The sequence below is a fragment of the Geotrypetes seraphini genome, chromosome 8 (assembly GCF_902459505.1).
Source record: "Geotrypetes seraphini chromosome 8, aGeoSer1.1, whole genome shotgun sequence".
Classification (NCBI taxonomy): domain Eukaryota; kingdom Metazoa; phylum Chordata; class Amphibia; order Gymnophiona; family Dermophiidae; genus Geotrypetes; species Geotrypetes seraphini.
In genome coordinates this window covers 26,519,464-26,540,254 of record NC_047091.1, presented here as the reverse complement: position 1 = coordinate 26,540,254, position 20,791 = coordinate 26,519,464, and the positions used below count along the sequence as shown (strand labels likewise).

Sequence of the window (20,791 nt, the reverse complement as noted above, 5' to 3'; positions counted from 1 at the left end):
CACCCGTGAGGCGCCGGGATCCGGCCCTCAGCTGCAGACAAAGGATAGCTCGGCAGACCCATTTCGAAATTTCGAGTTTACACCCAGCACTGTCCACTTTGAACTATCTAATCTCAAGGTTAACAAAGCAAAGGGGCCAGACAACCTACACACCAGGGTACTCAGGGAATTAAGTGACGTCTTGGCGGAACCGCTATCCGCGCTCTTCAATCTCTCCCTTAGTACAGGTAAAGTTCCATTGGACTGGAAAACGGCTAACGTCATTCAACTTCACAAAAAAGGATGCAGGACGGAGGCTGCTAACTACAGACCGGTGAGTCTCACATCAATAGTGAGCAAACTAATGGAAACTCTAATCAAACGCCAATTGGATACGATCATGAACGAGGAGAATCTACGAGATACGCGTCAACATGGATTTACTAAGGGGAGGTCCTGCCAATCAAACTAATCAGCTTCTTTGACTGGATGACAAGGAAGCTGGATGTTGGTGAGTCCCTAGACATCGTATACTTGGACTTCAGCAAAGCATTCGATAGCGTACTACACCGCAGGTTGTTGAACAAGATGAGCTCTAAAGGTTTAGGAGATACGTTGACAGCATGGGTTAGGGACTGGCTTGGAGGTAGGCTTCAGAGTGGTGGTAAATGGCACCCCCTCCGAAACGACGGAGGTGATCAGTGGAGTGCCGCAGGGCTTCGTCTTGGGCCCGATCCTATTCAACATCTTCATAAGGGACTTGGCTGAGGGACTTCAAGGTAAAATAGCGCTATTCGCCGATGACGCCAAACTATGCAATGTAGTAGGCAGGAACATGTCAGACCAAAGCACAGGGCCGGATGGAAACTCAATGCACGACAGTATGGTGCACGACCTACTCCTACTGGAGCACTGGTCCAGGACCTGGCAACTCAGTTTCAATACCGAAAAATGTAAAGTCATGCACCTTGGCAGCCAAAATCCATGCAAGACTTACACCTTTAATGGTAAAATCCTACAAAAGACTGTAGCAGAACGTGACTTAGGGGTGATCATCAGGACATGAAGACTGCCAAGCAAGTGGAGAAAGCTTCATCTAAGGCTAGACAAATCATAGGTTGTATACGTAGGGGTTTCGTCAGCTGGAAGCCCAAAGTCATTATGCCATTGTATAGATCAATGGTGAGACCCCATCTGGAGTACTGTGTACAATTTTGGAGGCCGCATTACCGCAAAGATGTGCTGAGACTTGAGTCGGTCCATCGAATGGCCACCCGGATGGTCTCGGGACTCAAGGATCTCCCGTATGAGGAAAGGCTGAAAAAATTGCAGCTATACTCACTCGAGGAATGCAGAGAGAGGGGAGACATGATCGAGATGTTCAAATATCTCACGGGCTGTATCGAGGTGGAAGAGGACATCTTCTTTTTCAAAGGCCCCACGGCAACAAGAGGGCATCCGTGGAAAATCAGGGGCGGGAAACTACTTCTTCACCGAGAGGGTGGTTGATCACTGGAATGATATTCCACTGTAGGTGGTCGAGGCCAGCAACATGCCTGATTTTAAGTCAAAATGGGATCGTCACGTGGGATCTCTTCACAGAGAAAAGTAGGGGAGGGTTATTGGGGTGGGCAGACTTGGTGGGCCGTGGCCCTTATCTGCTGTCTATTTCTATGACATCAAAGTTCCAGTGACTCCTCAGGAGATTTGCACTGGAAGGTACTCCATTTACTTCATAGTGCCCAAGAAAGAGGGGTCTTTTTGGCCCATTTTGGATCTCAAAGGCGTCAACAGATTGCTCCGGGTTTCGTCTTTTCATATGGAAACCCTGAGGTCCGTAATTCTGACTGCCCAATCTGGGAAATTTCAGATTTTTCTCAATCTGACGGAGGCATATCTGCATGTTTCCCATCAACGATTCCTTCGCTTTGTGATTTTGGGAGAGCATTATCAGTTTTGTGTGCTTCCCTTTGGTCTAGTTGCGGTGCCGCACATCTTTACCAAGATTATGGTAGTAGTGGCAGTGGCTTTGCGCAAGGAGGGCATACTGATGCACACTTATCTGGACGATTGGCTGATTTGAACATAGTTGTTGCAAGAGAGCCCGCTTGTACTGTAGCCAAAAGTTACTATCTGTCTCCACCTGCTGGCAGAGGAGCGTAAACCCATCCGTTTCTGTGCCGGTCTGGAGGGACTAAAGAAAAGAAAATTAGCAGATAGAGATTTAATTTCTCCTTATAAACAGTTGTACAGAATATTGCCCCTTTTATACTTTTAATAAACAAATTTAAATATAAAATCATAAGGGTTCGAAGCTTGTGTAGATGGGGACAAAATTTGTCCCTGTGTCATTTTTTTTTTTACTATAAATATCATTGGATTAGGTTTGCACCCTAGTGGTCAAAAGTAGGAACAGAAATCTTTGTTCTCTTGTTTCAGGTGAGTGACGAAATGGTGGTGGAGCTAATTGAGAAGAACCTGGACTCCTCTCCTTGCAGGAATGGCTTTCTTTTGGATGGTTTTCCTCGTACTGTAAGGCAGGCAGAGATGGTAGGTTTCTTGGAAGCGGGTGAGAGGGTTTTTTTCCTGTAGTAGGTAGCCTGACGCAGCTCTCTCTCTCTCTCTCTCTCTCTAATCTTCAGCTGGACGAGCTTTTGGTGAAGCGCAAAGAGAAGCTGGATTCAGTGATTGAGTTTAGTGTTGAGGACTCTCTGCTCATTAAAAGAATTTGTGGCAGGTGAGGGTTTCCCAGTCTTGGAGAGCATTTGAGTGCCTGCTGCCCTCACAGGAATGAGCAAGTACAGAGAGAGCTCTGCTCCCCCCCAAAAAAAATATTCTCCTCCCATGTGACAGGCATGAGCAAGATGGGAGAAGATTTTTCTCTTCCCCACCCCCTCCATTTTTATCCATGTGTATTGTTATCTGGATTTGAAACAATATTAAGACTTCTCACTTGGGTTTGTCTCTGGTTTCAGGTTGATTCATCCTTCAAGTGGTCGCTCCTACCATGAAGAGTTCAACCCCCCACAGGAGCACATGAAAGATGATGTATGTGTAGGACTCTTTTTAGCTCTTGTTAGAACATGCAAAGACCCATAGTATTTTTGTTTTCTTACTTAGTGCTCTGACTTGCAGTATTAGGTTTGTGATCTTTCTTTTTGTAGGTCACGGGGGAGCCATTAATCCGACGTTCAGATGATAATGAGGAAACATTAACATCTCGTCTGAAGACTTACCACACCATGACGGCTCCTTTGGTGTCCTACTACTGGAGGCATGGGATTCACACAGCTGTGGATGCTTCCCAGTCCCCAGATGTGGTTTTTGCAAGCATCTTGGCAGCCTTCTCAAAAGTATCATGTAAAGACCTTGTTATGTTTGTTTAATATCTTTCACCTAAGTGCTTTTCCTACAGTAAGGGATAGGGAGACTGGAAGAGGAGCGAAGGATTAATGCAAGGCTGACCACTTGCATTCTGCATTCGTCTGTGTTTTTGTGCCATTACCCAGAAGAACAGCATATCCTACTGTACAAACAATCATCTCATCTTTTTTGTAATAGCCTGTAAACCCAACTTTCAATGGGTCATATGTAAGAAAATGTTTTTCCTGTAGTTTATCTGTAAAGTAAAAAAAGAGCTGCTATCTGGTGAAAATGAAAGCTCTGCTGCTGAGGCCACTTCCTCGGGAATGAACAGAAAGCATAGTTACTTACCGTAACAGGTGTTATCCAGGGACAGCAGGCAGATATTCTTGACTGATGGGTGACGGCACCGACGGAGCCCCGGTACGGACAATTTTAGAGTGATTGCACTCTAAGAACTTGGAAAGTTCTAGTAGGCCGCACCGCGCACGCGCGAGTGCCTTCCCGCCCGACAGAGGCGCGCGGTCCCCAGTTAGGATAAGCCAGCTAAGAAGCCAACCCGGGGAGGTGGGTGGGACGCAAGAATATCTGCCTGCTGTCCCTGGATAACACCTGTTACGGTAAGTAACTGTGCTTTATCCCAGGACAAGCAGGCAGCATATTCTTGACTGATGGGTGACCTCCAAGCTAACAAAAAGAGGGATGGTGGGAAGGTTGGCCATTAGGAAAACAAATTTTGCAAAACAGATTGGCCGAAGTGTCCATCCCGTCTGGAGAAAGCATCCAGACAATAATGAGATGTAAAAGTATGAACTGAGGACCAAGTAGCAGCCTTGCAGATTTCCTCAATAGGCGTGGAGCGGAGGAAAGCCACAGATGCTGCCATAGCTCGAACTCTATGGGCCGTGACAGAACCTTCCAGTGTCAGTCCGGTCTGAGTATAACAGAAAGAAATGCACGCTGCCAGCCAATTAGACAACATACGTTTAGAAACAGGACGTCCCAATTTATTCGGATCAAAGGACAGAAAGAGTTGGGGAGCTGATCTGTGGGGCTTAGTACGCTCTAAATAGTAAGCCAGAGCCCGCTTACAGTCCAAAGTATGCAGAGCTTGTTCTCCAGAATGAGAGTGAGGTTTCGGAAAGAAGACAGGCAGAACAATGGATTGGTTGAGATGGAATTCCGAGACAACCTTAGGGAGAAACTTTGGATGTGTATGCAGAACCACCTTGTCATGATGAAAGACTGTAAAAGGTGGATCAGCAACTAGTGCATGTAGCTCCCTGACCCTCCTGGCAGAGGTAAGAGCAATAAGGAAAAGTACCTTCCAAGTGAGAAACTTGAAAGGAGCGGTAGCCAAAGGTTCAAAAGGAGGCTTCATTAAGGCGGAAAGAACCACATTGAGATCCCAGATTACCGGAGGGGCTTTAAGAGGTGGTTTCACATTGAAAAGACCCCGCATGAATCTGGACACCAAGGGATGAGCCGAGAGAAGTTTTCCATGAACTGGCTCATGAAAAGCAGCAATAGCACTGAGGTGGACTCTGATGGAAGTAGACTTGAGGCCAGAGTCAGACAAAGAAAGAAGATAATCCAATAAGGTCTCCACTGCAAGGGAAGTGGGATCATGATGATGAAGAAGACACCAGGAAGAAAACCGTGTCCACTTCTGATGGTAACATTGCAGAGTGGCCGGTTGCCTGGAGGCATCCAGAATGGAACGAACGGGCTGAGACAAAAGAGTATCATGAGAAGTCAGCCCGAGAGAAACCAAGCTGTCAGGTGCAGAGACGGAAGGTTGGGATACAAAAGGGTCTCCTGATGTTGCGTAAGCAGAGAAGGAAACAGTGGAAGAAGGAAAGGCTCCCTGGAACTGAGTTGAAGTAGAAGGGAGAACCAATGTTGCCTGGGCCACTGTGGAGCAATCAGAATCATGGTGGCTCGTTCCCTCTTGAGCTTGAACAAGGTTCGTAACATGAGAGGCAGAGGAGGGAAAGCGTACAGGAACAGATTGGACCAATCGAGGAGAAATGCATCCGCTGCCAGACGGTGAGGGGAGTAGAGTCTGGAGCAGAATAGGGGCAGCTGGTGATTGTGAGGAGCTGCAAAGAGGTCTATCTGAGGAGTGCCCCACTGAGCGAAGATGGACTGAAGAGTTAAAGGATCGAGTGTCCACTCGTGAGGCTGGAGAATTCTGCTGAGCTTGTCCGCTAAGGAATTCTGTTCTCCCTGAATGTAGATAGCTTTCAGGAATAGTTGGTGATCTGTGGCCCAAGCCCAAATCTTCTGGGCTTCCTGGCACAAGAGGCGAGAGCCTGTCCCACCCTGCTTGTTGATGTAGTACATCGCAACTTGATTGTCTGTGCACAGCAGGAGGACCTGAGGAAAGAGAAGATGTTGGAAGGCCTTGAGGGCATAAAACATCGCTCTGAGTTCCAGGAAGTTGATGTGATGTTTCATTTCCTGGGCTGTCTAAAGTCCTTGAGTTTGGAATTCGTTCAAATGAGCTCCCCAGGCATAAGGGGAGGCGTCGGTGGTGATGACAAGTTGATGAGGAGGTAGATGAAACAGAAGACCTCTGGAAAGATTTGAGGATATCAACCACCATTGTAGAGACTGACGAGATGATGTCACAGATATGTGTCGTGAGCAAGGATCCGTCGCTTGGGACCACTGGGTAGCTAGGGTCCATTGAGGAGTGCACAGGTGAAGACGTGGGAGGGGTGTGACATGAACTGTGGAGGCCATGTGACCCAAGAGTATCATCATTTGCTTGGCAGAGATGGAACGTTGTGGAAGCACCTGCTGACATAGAGATTAAAGAGTTTGAAGACGGTTGGACAGCAGGAATGCTCTCATGAGGACTGTGTCCAGCACTGCTCCAATGAATTGAAGTCTCTGAGTGGGGATGAGATGAGATTTGGGTAGATTGATCTCGAACCCCAGAAGCTGTAGAAACAGGATGGTTTGGTTGGTGGCCAGGAGCACTGTTTGAGATGAATTGGCCTTGATTAACCAATCGTCCAGATAAGGAAAGACTTGAAGGTGGTGAGAGCGTAGAAAGGCAGCCACCACAATCAGACATTTGGTGAACACTCTTGGAGAGGAGGCAAGACCGAAGGGCAGCACCTTGTATTGGTAATGACAATGATTGATCATGAAGCGGAGGTACTGTCTGGAGGCCAGATTGACCAGAATGTGAGTGTATGCCTCTTTGAGATCGAGGGAGCATAGCCAGTCGCTTTGATGGAGAAGAGGATAAAGAGTTGCCAGAGAAAGCATCTTGAATTTCTCCTTGACCAAGCATTTGTTGAGATCGCGAAGATCTAGGATGGGTCTGAGATCCCCTGTTTTTTTGGGGACCAGAAAATAACGGGAGTAGAATCCCTGCCCCTTCTGATCTAGAGGAACTTCCTTTATGGCGTTCAGGAGGAGGAGGGATTGAACCTCCTGAAGAAGGAGAGAAGACTGAGAGGTGTTCAAAGCAGACTCTCTTGGCAGACTTTGTGCAGGACGTGTCTGAAAGTTGAGAGAGTAGCCGTGGCGGATGATGTTGAGGACCCACTGATCCGATGTGATGTTCTCCCAACGGCTGGTGTAACAAGAAAGACGTCCTCCTATGGGTCGAGGGAGATTGGCAGATGGTGGAATACTGGCTATGCTTTGGAGAACCACGTCAAAAGGGTTGGGTAGACTTTTGTGATGGAGGAGGCTTCACCTGTTGCTGCTGGGCTGGCCTAGGTGGTTGTCGCTGTTGCTGACGCTGACGTCTAGGCTGTTGAGTAGCCGGTGGCAAGGGATGGGCAGCATAGCGGCGCTGGTAGGCAGATTGTTGGCGAAAAGGCCGAGCAGGTGGAGTCTTTTTCTTAGTCTTCAGGAGAGTATCCCACCGAGTCTCATGGGCAGACAACTTTTGTGTAGTGGAATCCATGGACTCTCCGAAGAGCTCATCACCCAAGCAGGGAGCATTTGCTAGGCAGTCCTGATGATTTACATCGAGCTCTGAGACTCTGAGCCATACCAACCGACGCATGGCAACAGACATAGCCGTGGCCCTAGAAGTCAATTCAAATGTGTCATAAATTGACCGAACTAGGAACTTGCGTAACTGGAGAAGAGAAGAAGAGCAGGCATGAAATGCAGATTTCTTGCGGTCAGGGAGGTACTTTTCAAAAGCAGCCATGTTTTGAATGAGGTGCTTTAAATAAAATGAAAAATGAAAAGCGTAGTTTCCTGACCTATTGGCTAACATGGCATTCTGATATAAACGTTTGCCAAATTTGTCCATGGCTTTTCCTTCTCTGCCAGGAGGGAATGAGGCATACACACTAGCTCCCGCTGATTTCTTAAGTGTGGATTCCACCAAAAGAGACTCATGCGGGAGCTGAGGTTTGTCAAAACCAGGGATAGGGATAACCTTGTATAAGGAGTCCAATTTACGAGGAGCTCCCGGTACAGTCAGGGGAGTCTCTAAATTTTTATAAAAAGTCTCTCTTAAGATGTCATGGAGAGGAAGTTTGAGAAATTCCCTTGGAGGCTGGTCAAAGTCCAGAGCATCAAGGAATGCCTTGGATTTCTTCGACTCAGCCTCCAAGGGAATAGAAAGAGATTCACACATCTCTTTTAAAAAAGAGGTAAAAGATGTGGAATCCTGCTTAGAAGAGGGATCAGCAACAAGATGATCCTCTTCATCAGAGGAACACTCACCCTCAGACAGAAAGGGCTCTTCAGAGTCACCCCACAAATCAGGGTCCCGTATCTGAGAGCCATGGTCTCGAGACTCCGGAGTGGAGGGTTCCAGGTGTCGGGTTTTGCGCACCGACTTACCCGACCTCATAGACACGGTACCAGGAGATGTGACATGCTGGGTCGGTACCGACGCAGCATGCACCGCAGTTAATGCACCGCCTGGTGTTGAGCTCTCGGTTCCGGTGCTAAGATTGGCATCGAAGTCGAGGAAGCAGTGTGAACCGGTACCGACAAAGTGGATGCCGATAAAGGAGGGCGCTCCACTGTCGGTACCGGTGGCTCAGACCGGACCGGGACTGGAAGGCTCGGTGTCAAAAGTTCGGGAAGGAGTTGTTGCAACTGCTCCTTAAGTTGCACTTGCAGGACAGCAGCAATCCGCTTGTCTAGCGAAGGCACCGGTACCGCCTTTTTCTTCTGCGGTACCTGTGGTGCCGCTCTACGCTCCGAGGATGAGGAACCCGATGTCGAGGGGCTCACCTCAATAGGAGCGGAGCGCTTCCGTGGGCGCCTCGAGGTCAGCAGGATTGGACTTGCTGCTACTGAGACCGGAGGACGCTCCAACGGAGATGGCTTCTTAGCCGGCTTACCTGAGTGTTGCGATGCCGGCGCGGTGTCGTGCGGCGTCGACGAAGTGGGTGCCGACTGAGGTGGTGCCGGTATCGATGTCGCAGGGTCAGACATATCGGCACCGAAAAGCAAACGTTGTTGGATTTGTCGGTTTTTTAATGTACGTTTTTTCAAAGTGGCACAGCGGGTGCAGGTAGAAGCCTGATGCTCTGGACCCAGGCACTGTAAGCACCAATTGTGCGGGTCTGTAAGAGAGATAGGCCGTGCACACCGCTGGCACTTTTTAAAACCTGGCTGGGGGGGCATGAAAGGAAAAACGGCTTCTGCCAAATCGAAGGCCGAGGCCTCTATGGCGGCAGTAGGCCCCGCCGGGGCAAAACCGACGAAATGAAGAAAAAAGAAAAAAAATGTTTTTTTGGTTTTGTTTTTTTTTTAAAGAAAATAATAAAAGGAAAAAAGGAAATATAATTTCCAAAAAGATTTCGCGAGCGGGAAGGCGACAGAAAAAAATCTTTTCAACAGCCGTTGAAAAGTGCGACTTCTTAGCTCCGCGGAAACTAAGAAACCGGGGACCGCGCGCCTCTGCGGCCTACTAGAACTTTCCAAGTTCTTAGACTGCAATCACTCTAAAATTGTCCGTACCGGGGCTCCGTCGGTGCCGTCACCCATCAGTCAAGAATATGCTGCCTGCTTGTCCTGGGATAATAACTATAGCAGAATCTTAAGGCCCAGAAACTTCAGGGCAAATCAGAGGTTGGATTACATTACAAGAGGTTGGGTCAGTTACCCAGGAAGTTACAATGGACAGTTTATTTGTGTATCTATTCTTTAGAATATGAACCAAGCCATAGTCTATGAGATAAATAAAAAAGTGAAATGCTTTTGGACAGGTCTGCCAGGTGTTTCTGAGTGAATCAGTGTGTGAGAAGAACACTGTTCCTAAGCTGTCTAGGGCAGTGTTTCTCAGCTCGGTCCTGGAGTATGCCTTTGTCCACAATGACTATCATACACTGCCTCCATTATTTGCAAATTTCTTTCGTGCATAGTCATTGTGGATGTCCTGCAAACCTGACTTGCAAAAGGGGTGCTCCAGGACTGAGTTGAGAAACACTGGTTTAGGGGAAGTGGGCTCTTGTGAGTGCAGGTCTCTCTCCAAGTGCAGTAGAAATACTGTGATTCTATGTCTTAGGGGCCCAGGAAACCATTACAGGTGCAGGAATAGTTGTCTTGGATCAGACTTTTATTGGAGACCACATTGGCCAGCCAAGAGACATGCTCAAGCCCACTTATGCGCTCTTTCTCGCCCTTCCCCTTCACCATCCAGCATTGCCTGTCTCTCGTCTCACTACAACCCCCAGCTGCACCATTCAGCATTGCTCCTGCCTATCTCTTTCTCTCCCTCCTCCTAAGCAGTATTTCTCCTCTCTCTCCAGCCCATTCAGCATCACCTGTCTTTCTCCTAATCTAGCATTGCCCTGATCTGTTCTTCTCTTTTCTCCCCTTCCATCCATCTTACCCTGTTTTTGTTTCCTTCCCACTCATCCAGTATCGCCCCATTTCTTTCTTCCTTTCTTTCATCCAGTCTTGCCCTGTTTCTCGCTGTTCCCATCCCATCCACCTCTATACAGCACAGTTTTCCTCTCTCCTATTGCACCTCCATCAGGTCCTTGCTAATGAAGTAGTGTGGGACTGCGTCTGTGCATGCCAGTACTGCTTTCTGTATTGGTCCCATCTCCTCTGACATAAATGGAACCAGCATATGCTACAAAGAGTTGCAGTCTCTGTTACTTCCTTGGTTGCTTATTAGCATGGATCCAAGGGAGAAGAGGCAGCAGGTCTGCAGGCTAGGGAGAATTAACCTCCCCAAGCCTCTTATACAAGGCACCTATGGGATCCCCACTAGAGGCATAGCTAGCCCTCTGTTTTAGGGGTCTCAGAGGTAGACTGGGGAGGGGACATATTCCTTGCACCCCTGTTTGCATTGCTGGAATGCCAAAGCCCTATCAGTCAAAAGAAATTTCCTGCTGAGCTGCTCCCCTCGTGGTGCTTCTGCAGTAACCCAGGACTCCCAGCAACAGCTGCTGGAAGCACCCTGCTGACTTTTGGGTTACTGTAGCAAGAGAGGAACAACTCAGCAGGGAATTTCTTGGGCTGGTTTTCCAGCCAATTAATGTATCCATTGCATGTTTGGAGGAGACCTGAGCCCAAAGTAGGCCCAGGCCCCCCTCCCCCTGTGGCTGTGTTACTGTCCCTCACTATAACAGTAATGTTAATAGCAGTTCAAAATGCAATCCATGCTTTCTTCTATTCCTCTAACCTTCATCCTCCCCCCGCTTTTCTTTCCTCTGCACTTATGTGATTTTTCTTTTTTTTTCTCTCTCTCCCCCCACCCCCTTCCAACCTTGTTCCCCTTACCAGATTGCTTGCTTCCTTGCAGGGTTTTCTGCCTCCCTACCTGATTCTTCGATGGATCCTCCTTCCTTGCTGCAGTGCTTCAACAATTCTCTTTCCCTGCTGCGAGAGGTCCAAAAAAAGCCCCTTGAAGTTTTCATCACAAAGTCAAGCTGTGTTACACCAGAAGATAAAATTGGTCTCGTGAGATTTTATACCAAGGAACTAGCCTCAAGTTCTGGCATTGGCCCACTCAAGGCAGGGAAGGAGGATTCATTGAAGCAATGTTGAGGAAATCACAGAGCTGCTGCGGGCTAAGTTCTGGCGCGGGGGTCATGGATTGGGCAAGCCTGTCTTAGATGTTTTCCTATTCCAGCTCTGGCTAATAAGTGATTGATTGTAGAAAAAGTAGAGCACACAATCCTGTGAGAATCCTGTTGCCTAATCACCAGCAGTTCTTTCTGAAACATCTGGACTGGGTCTACTAATTTCATCATCTTGTGAAAAAGGGGAGCCAGTGTCCTGCCAGTATATGGAACTCCATTTCAAAATCCTTGCTGCTAGCGGGGCTCTTATTTTGAATGAAGGCCACAGTAATAACATACCATTCTTTAGCGTCCCTCCAGACCAGCACAGAAACAGATGGTTTTACACTCCTCTGCCAGCAGGTGGAGACTGACACTAACTTTTGGCTACAGTACAAGTGGGCTGTGTGCAGTCCCTATTGCACTCAGTCGTTTCTCAGTCTCCAGCAGGTGGAGTGGTAAAATTGTGCAGTGTGTTGAGGTTTGTTTTGGGCCTGTTGGATCTGATTTAGGGAATCTTTCTTGTCCCTTTTGCTGTCCATGGGGGTCTCTCTTGGTGGTCCTACCGACCTCAGGGGTGCCACATTTGAAAGGGTCAAGCCCTTCCCCCCCATTTTCCCCAACTCCCCAGGTTTTCTGTGTTTAGAGGAGCCTCAACTGTACGCCTGCCCACCTGTCTGGCACAGACTACAGTTTAGAGTGCGTTGTGGGGTCTGCTCTCTTGAGACAGCTGGCTAGCTGTGAGAAGTTAAAAAAAGAAGACACAAGAAATAAACGGAGCATAAAATGATCCTGAGGCCGCTGTTTTTCTACGGTGTGTTGTGCATTTTATGTGGGCGCCAAGTGATGGATGAGGCTGGTGGATGCATGAAGTGTTCTGGCCAGGGAGAACCAGCTTCGAGTGTCGTCGTGTCCGGCTCCCCTTCGTGTGCGCACAGCTTGTCAATGGGAGGTGCTAGCGACACCCAGGCCTCATCTGCCCACGCCGGGGTTTCCTTGGCTGCTGGTGGTCTGGCAGATTCGGGATTGCAAACTGCCGGGCTTTAGTGTTGTGTTTGATTTCAGGTGCTAGTTTAGTGACGATGCTGCCCTCAGTTTTGGTGGGAAGCGTGTCTTTTTTTAAAAAAAAATTCTTTATTCATTTTTCCATCTTACAAGTACACAACATTACATCATTTAAAACTTTTACACATCACTTGAATTTCTTTCTATTATCATCGTAAATACATAAATTTATTCCCTTCCCACCCACCCTTCCCTCAATTATTTCAGTCAAAAATATCAAATAAATAATGTGTATTCTTATTTATTGATTAACCTTTAAATAAAATTTCATACCATCCCCCCTCCCCCCTATGTATAAATATACTGTCAGTGGAAAATCATTACAAAAATTTGCCAATGGCCCCCAGATCTTTTTTAAATTGTTATAATTCCCTTTTTGCAAAGCAATTATTCTTTCCATCTTGTAAATGTGGCACAACGAATTCCACCAGAATGTATAACTAAGATTATTGTAATTTTTCCAATTACTGGTAATATGTTGCATGGCGACTCCTGTCATAATCAATAGAAGTTTGTTATTGTTTGATGAAATTTGACTTTTTATTCTCATTGACATACCAAACAGAATAGTATCATATGATAAAGCTACATGGTTTTCTAATAAACAATTTATTTGAGACCAAATTGATTTCCAAAAGGCCATAATACAGGGACAATAAAATATTAAATGATCTAGGGTCCCTGCTTCAAGATTGCAATGCAAGCATCTATTAGACTTAGACATATATCCAGATATCAATTTATACCACTGTGCGGCCTGGTGTCCCAGGAAATCCGCCTGAAAGCATAAGAACTCCAGACTATACAGATTATTGAGATTTTTCCATTCAGGGAACCCCTCCTGGCGGGAAGCGTGTCTGTTTTGTCCACGGCCTTATGTGATTGACCTCCTGTCTTAGAGAGACAGGAACAGGTCTTAAATGTGTCTTCTGGTCCTGCTATGATTTATGGATTACCGCTAGGGTTGTTAAGCTCTGATCTTTTGTTGGCCATGTGCAAGACTTATTTACAGACTGCTGGGGGTCTTGCTTTGGTTCTGAGATCGCCTGGGGAGGTTCCCTTCCATGACTATCCCCTTTCAGTCTTCTGATGTGGCTGCCTCTATCCAGCCCCCTCAGCCATCATCCAAGTGGCCGCGGGTGTCTTGGGACGAGGGTTCTTTTCTGGCTGATCGGTTTCCTCCGGATGAGGACTTGGATCTTGGGGAGGATTTTCCAGTTCCATTAGGGGGTTTGATGTTTTGGATGGAGATTTTTCAGAGGCACCGGTTAGTGAGGACACATACGTTGTGTGCATTTTTTCATCAGGTAGATTTGCAGGAGCACATTCTTCAAGTGTCTTCAGTTTTACACTTTGAAGAGGAAGCTAAGGACCCTCTCATATGGTGGACCCTCTTAGAGTGATCCAGTCAGCATCCCGCTCTTTCCCTATGCTTCAGAATATTTGGGATGTAGTGCACACTTGGTGGAAAGTTCCAGATGCGCCTTTTCGAGTGATGCGGTCTGTGGCCAGACTCTACCCCATTCCTGATGGAGATAGAGAAACTTTTGTCTCCTGTGGCGGTCTCGGCTATTGCATGCAGGTGGATGGCGACTCAAACCTGGAAACTCTACTTAAACGCAGGTTTGTGTGGCTGCCCTGGCTCTCTAGGTGGTGATTTATTCCTAAAGTATCTAGACAACTGATCCTCTCTTCTCTCTCCCCTCTATAGCGATTAACTTGTTCTATTGATCACTCTCTCCTCAAAAATGGATTTCCTGTCCTATTAACCCTCTTTCTTCCTCCCCTCTTAAAGTCAATCAATTTGTACCTTTGCTTAATCTTTGTAAACCGCATTGAACTTCACGGTATTGCGGTATATAAGCTGTTGTTATTATTATTATTATTTGTGGCAGTCTGGTAGCTTGAGCTAGTTTCTGGTGTTCTGAGAGAATTCTTGACCATGAAACGGTTAACTGGTCCTTAGTGGATCAGGAAGTTGCTAAGATTGAGCTGGGAGCTTCCTTTCTCTCTGATGCCATGTATGATCTGTTGCATGCCTCAGTCAAGTCCATGGCTCTAGTTGTGACGACCTGCTGTACCCTGTGGTTTCGGGGCTCCTTTCTCTTCAGGGAGGAGTTGGATAAGCTAGTTCAGGCCTTGAGTGACTTGAAAGTGCCTGAGTTAAAAAAATAAATAAAATAAACAACAAAAACCAAATCTGGAGGATGGACCTCACCAGGTTTCATGAGGTGGTTCTGCCTGAGGACATTTGAGTGAATTTTGTAGGTATCACCCGGGCCAGGGTGCGACCTTTTCCTTCCAGAGGACGTTTCTTCAAATGCGTGAATCGTGGGTCCTTCCCACAGTTCCAGTTAGAACCTGTTTGTGGGAGTTTACGGGGATGGGCCGAGATCACAACGGATCAGTGGGTCCTGGAGATAATTTAGAACAGTTATGCTCTGGAGTTTTCCCAAACTTTACCAGCTCGTTTTCTCCTCTCCTTGTCGGGCAACTTGGAAGAGGAGGGCTTTTCGGCAGACTCATGTTGCTGGACCTGAAAGCGGTAGTCCCAGTGCCTCTTCAGGAGATTAGCACTGGCAGGTACTCCATTTACTTAGCGGTACCCAAGAAAGAGGGGTCTTTTCGGTCCATTTTTTATCTCAAAGGTGTCAACAGAGCACACCGGGGTCTGTCTTTTCATATGGAAACCCTGAAGTCTGTAATTCTGGATGTTCTCCCTGGAGAGTTTTCAACCTTCTCTCGATCTGACGGAGGCATTTCTACCTGTTCCCATTTGGGCCTCCTATCAATGGTTCCTTTGCTTTACGATTTTGGGAGAGTATTATCAGTTTTGAGTGCTTCCTTTTGGTCTAGCTACGGTGCCACGCACCTTCACCAAAATTATGGTTCTGGTGGCAAGTTTCAAGTTCAAGTTTAATAAAATTTTGATTTGATCGCAAAATCTTACTTCAATGCGATTTACAAAAAATGTTGCAAATTAGAGTGACATAAAAACGAATAACATTTTACTAAGACAATAATTGACACAACTATATACCAACCAAACACGAGGAAAAAATAAAATGGATTAAATACAATTTATAAAGTAAATATAACAGGGTAGGAATTTGAAACAAAAGGAAGGGTAAAAGATTACCTGCTTGATTTTACTTATAACTCTTTCTAAAGAAAATAAAGTCTTGGAGGAATTTTAAAATGCATATAGCTTAATTAAAAGCTTCCTTAAAAAGCCAACTTTTTAATAGGTTTTTAAATTTGCCAAGTGATTTTTCATCCCGTATATTACCTGAGAGAGAATTCCAGATTTGAGGTGCTGTGACAGAAAAGATCATATCTCTCCTGGAGTAGATGACTCTTAGTGACGGGATTAGGAGGAGAGATTTCTCTTCTGATCTTAAAGATCTTATAGGAGTATAGGGAATTAAACATTTTTCTAAAATCGCAGGGGCTTTGTTTGTTAAAATTTTATGAGAAAGTAGAGCTATTTTGTATGTGATCTGTTGGTTAACAGGAAGCCAGTGTTTTTCCTTTAAAAGGGGAGTCACATGATCAAATTTTTTCTTTTTAGTGATTATTTTTATTGCCGTGTTTTGTATGATTTGTATTCTGCGCGTTTCTTTAAGAGTAATTCCCTTATATAAATCGTTACAATAGTCAATTTTTGCTATGACTAAGGAGTGCATTAAGATATTTAAATATGCTTCATCCAGAAATATTGCTAGTGATCTAATCAGCCTAAGCCTATAGAAACAGTTCCTCATCAGTGAATTTATTTGGTCATGGTAGTTCAGTTTCTGGTCTATAAAGATCCCAAGGATCTTTACCTTGGTGACTTCTTTGATCGTGCAAGGAGGGCATTCTGGTACACCCCTATTGGGACAATTGGCTGCTTTGAGCAAGGTCATTGCAGGAGAGTTCCCAGGTCATGGCTCAGGTTGTGGAGTTTCTGAAGTCCCTGGGCTGGGAAGTCAACCTATCCCAAAGCCGGTTGTTTCCATCTCGGCACTGGAAGTATCTCAGCGTTCTTTTCAATGCCAGCTTGGGGAGAGTTTTCCTTCCAGAGGCCATGGTTTGCAAATTGCAGATGCAGATTCGCTCTCTGATGGATTACTGTTGTCCGCTGGCGCAAGACTTTCTGCAGGTCTTGGAGTCCATGGCGGCCTCCTTAGAAGTGGTCCAGTGAGCTCGGGCTAATGTGCATCCTCTTAGATCTTCCTCCCAGAATCTTTTAAATATACCATCCCTGAAAATAATTGGTACAAGAAGATCTGATATGTTTTCAGTAATGGGCCCTCAATGGTGGAACTCTCTACCACAATATATTAAAAATGAAAGACCCCACCACCTTTAAAAAAAGTCTAAAGACCCATCTTTTTAAAGACGCTTTTAATATCTAAATTTTAGATTTGCTTTTTATACTTAGATTTTAAATTCCCCCGTCCCCTTTTGTTCTTCTCCTTTTTTGTTCTTTCTTCTTAATGAAAAGCTTGTAACTTCCCCCCCTCCTCCCATTTCAAGTTTGTCTTGTCGTTAAACATTTACTATTTGGTTTTTTGTTAAATATTTGTCAATTAGTTTGTTCTTCCTTGTACTTCTATTGTTAATTTATGATTCTGTACATCGCTTAGCATATTGATTAAGCGATTAATCAAATATTAATAAACTTGAACTTGTTGCCACAGATTCACAATCTGGACTTTCTGATCCTACTCCAGGGATTAGTTTGGTGCTACCTTCACTAGTGGCTCCTATCTTCCACTCTGCTTCAGGGGTGAGACTCAATCAGCCTCAGTGTACAGAGCTTCTCACATACACCAGTCTCCTCAGTTGGGGAGCTCAATGTCTCGGTCACTCAGCTCAAGGATGCTGGTCGCCAGTGGAGGCATCCTGGTCGATCAGTGTTCTGGTTCTGGTGGAATTCTGGTCCTGGCTGAAGGGCAAGTTGGTTCGAGTCCTCACAGACAGAGCCACAACAGTGGCCTGTGTCAATCGTCAGGGGAGCACCAAGAGTCATCTGGTAGCGCTGTGGAGCTCTCTGCTCATGGAATAGGCTCATCTTCGGGACATCTTGGCATCTCACATTGCTAGTGTAGACAATGTCCAGGTGGATTTTCTCTGTCATGTGCTAGTTCCTGGCAAATGGTGTCTCATGCTAGAAGCCTTCGAGTTGATTGTTCATTCCTGGGTTCAACCGATTATGGACCTCTTGGCTTCGTGTGTCAACGCCAAAGCGCCAAGGTTTTTCAGTCAGTGCATGGATTGTCAGGCTGAGGGATTGGATGCTCTGGTGCAGGCCTGGCCGATGGAAAGCCTGCTGTATGTCTTTCCTCTGTGGCCTCCAGTGGGCAGTGTTCTCTTTAAATTGGCCAAAATGCCGGCTGCATGATTTTCATGGCTCCAGCCTGGCTCGGGCACCTTTGGTATGCAATTCTGGTTTGTCTGCTGGTCGCAGATCCTCTCCCACTGCCCCTCTCGCCCGTTCTTCTGACTGGGTCCTTTTTGTCTTAAGGCTTGGCTCTTGAAAGGGCTCGCCTAAGGAAATGGGAATATTTGGATAAAGTGGTCTCCACTCTCTTAGAGTCTCAAATTTCTGTCTTTCGAGCTTATAACCATGGTTGGCATATTTTTGAGGAATTTTGTTCTGCGTGTGGCGTGGTTCCCCTGCTAGCTGCTTTGCTTCACATTCTGGAGTTTTCTGCAGGATGGACTGGAGCAAAGCCTTGCCTGGTTTTCCCTTCGGGTGTAGATTGCTGCTTTTTCTTCTTTGACTTGGTAGGCATTTGCCCTCCTCTCCGGATGCGATTTGGTTCTTGAGAGCTGCAAAATTACTCTGGCCACCAGTTTGGCCATCTGTTCCTGCCTGGGATCTCAACCTGGTTCTCTGTTTGAGCCTCTCAAAGCCTGTACGTTGAAAGACCTTATTCTGAAGGCAGTTTTCTTGATGGCTGTTACTTCTGTGAGACATGTTTCAGAGCTGCAGGTTTTTTTGTGTAGGCCTCCCTTCCTGGAGTTTTTCTAGGGAGCAGGTAGTGCTATTGCCGATGCCCTCCTTTCTTCCAAAGGTGGTCCTCCCAGTTCTTGGGTAGTTGGGAGGGCTTATTGGAACAGAGGCAGTTGCCCAAGTTAGATGTCTGTAGGGTCCCTCGCCCTTATATTCAGCAGACCCAGGAGTTCTGTAAGTTGGATTGTCTTTTTGTCTTCTTAGTTGGTCCTCGTAAGGGGGACAGTGCTTCCAAGGCTACCATTGCGTGCTGGATCAAGGAGGCTATCGCTTCAGCATACCTTCTCCAACAGAAGCCTGTTCTGGAATTTCTCAAAGCTCATTCCACTCGGTGTCAGGCAGCTTCGGGCTGTCTTCTCTTGTGCCTGCCTGCAGTAGATATCTGTAAAGCTGCGGTTTGGTCTTTTTTCCATTCCTTTCTGCAACACTACCTTGTGGATGTTCAGGCGCATTAGGCCGCAATGTTCGGTGTGTTCTTGTGGCAGCCTTTTGAGTGTCCCACCCATGATGGGTACTGCTTTGGTACATCCTATCCATTTCTGTGCTGGTCTGGAGGGACACTAAAGAAGGAGAAATTAGGTTCTTACCTGCTATCCTTTAGTCCCTCCAGACTGGCACAGACCCCGCCCTGTGCTTTTGTTCAGTGTTTTTGTGAAGAGTATGGGTTTTTCTGCAGGTGTTTGTTTGGGGAGTTTAAAGAGCAGTGTAATTTGATTCGGTTGGCGAACCGTGGGGCGTTCCCTGGTCCGATTTGGGACTATTCCTTGATTTTTCTCCTTGTGAGTGTGGAGTTGTATGTTCTTGTTCAGCCTAGTTGCTTTCTGCTTGGCTATTTGTAAAGACTGATAGTAATAGGGACTGCACAGCCCACTTCTACTGTAGCCAATAATGTCTGTCTCCACCTGCTGGCAGAGGAGCATAAACCCATCCCTTTCTGTGTTGGTCTGGAGGGACTAAAAGAAAGCAAACCTCCTTTCTCCTTTGATCAGTTAGGGAGGTGTGGATCATTGTTGTAGCTGACTCGATTTGAAAATGGCATTGGTTTTCATCCATTATAAAGTTGTACTATAACACAGCATAAATATTTACTAGTGCCTTACATAATACACACATGCTATTCTGTGAGTATATGTTAGTATTTATTTAGGTATCCCAATATTTTGCCTAGTTGACACTATCCCTTTCTCACCCTCTTTTCTTATTACATGGTATTGTGTATCTTAGAATGTGTGAGTTCTAGTGGATGAACAACAATAATGGTATTTTTTTTTTTTTACAAAATCAACTTGAAGGGAGCTGGGTAGAAAACAGTAGTGTATTTGTTGTAAATCAACAGCTCTGGAAAGTATGTGTCAAAATATTCATAAAGGCTTTCTGGTGCAGATTTTGATGTTCAACCCTCCACCATGGCTTGCACTAAGCAGACCAAATGTAAAGTGCTTTGGTTATATAACAGAAAGATGGTTTATCCAATCCATAATCCTTTACCTCCATCATTCAATAGAGGCTTTGTGGTCCTTGACTTCCTTCTATCATAACCCAATGCATGTGTAGAAAAAAAAAAATCATGTTCTTCTTTGTTTCTTTTATATTTCAGCTAAGTGACTTCACCAGCCCAGCAGGAGAGCAGCGTTACCAGCAGCGCAGGAAGCAGAAGCCATGTCTGCTTCCCTGAGGGCACTGTGAGGGAGAGCAGGGAGCAGGAGCCCGTTTTTGTTATGGCTATCTGTTCATATTGGGAGAAGGATGCAGTTCTCCTAGTACTCCTCATTTATCAGTTAAAAAAAACCTCAGTTTTTAAACTTGGCCTCTTACCTCTAAGAATTCTTCCCTTTAGAAAATAAAAGCACAGGAATTCAAGTTGGTTTTTTAAAAAAAAAAAAAAAAAAAATTTTTTTTGTTCATAAGAGCATAAAACCACACTGCTCAAGCAGCTGTAAGAACATGAAAGGATGTGACACTCAGGATAAGCTTCTCTGCTCTAATCCAAGCCTTCCCACTCTCCTGCTAGCAGGTGTGAGCGGCTCCAGATTCCTTCCATTAATGCTGTATCGTGTGTGCAAATAACAGCACAAGCTGACTACAGGGATCCTTTAAAACAACCCTGGGAATGTAAAGTAAAAACTAATTTGGACTCATCAATTCTAATGACTTTGTAAATATGGAAGGAGAGAAGAACAAAAGTGCACCTGGAGATGACTGACTGCAGAGAAGCACTGGGGTGTGTAAAAGGGGAAATAGGAATCCTTAGCCCAGGTTAGGTAGACCCAAAGATAGCTAGGCATCTTTTTCACATGTTGCATTTGCCTTACAACTCACTTGCTGCCTTGTTTGTCTCTGAAGCAATAAAGTGTCTGCTAGTTTTGTA

General features: G+C 45.9%; 1 protein-coding gene across 2 annotated transcripts in view; it reads left to right on the top strand.

Moving 5' to 3' along the window:
* Nucleotides 1–20,791, top strand: part of AK2 (adenylate kinase 2) — a 38,036-nt gene extending 17,245 nt beyond the window's left edge. Inside the window, exons 3-7 of one of the 2 annotated variants that reach the window (XM_033954871.1) lie at nt 2,419–2,529; nt 2,622–2,716; nt 2,955–3,027; nt 3,144–3,339; nt 20,021–20,791. In XM_033954871.1, the coding sequence (XP_033810762.1) occupies nt 2,419–2,529; nt 2,622–2,716; nt 2,955–3,027; nt 3,144–3,339; nt 20,021–20,028 (483 nt within the window). In that variant the 3' untranslated portion in view covers nt 20,029–20,791. Of the gene's footprint in view, nt 1–2,418; nt 2,530–2,621; nt 2,717–2,954; nt 3,028–3,143; nt 3,381–20,020 lie in introns of those variants that run through there. The other variant, XM_033954870.1, reaches the window with a different exon arrangement.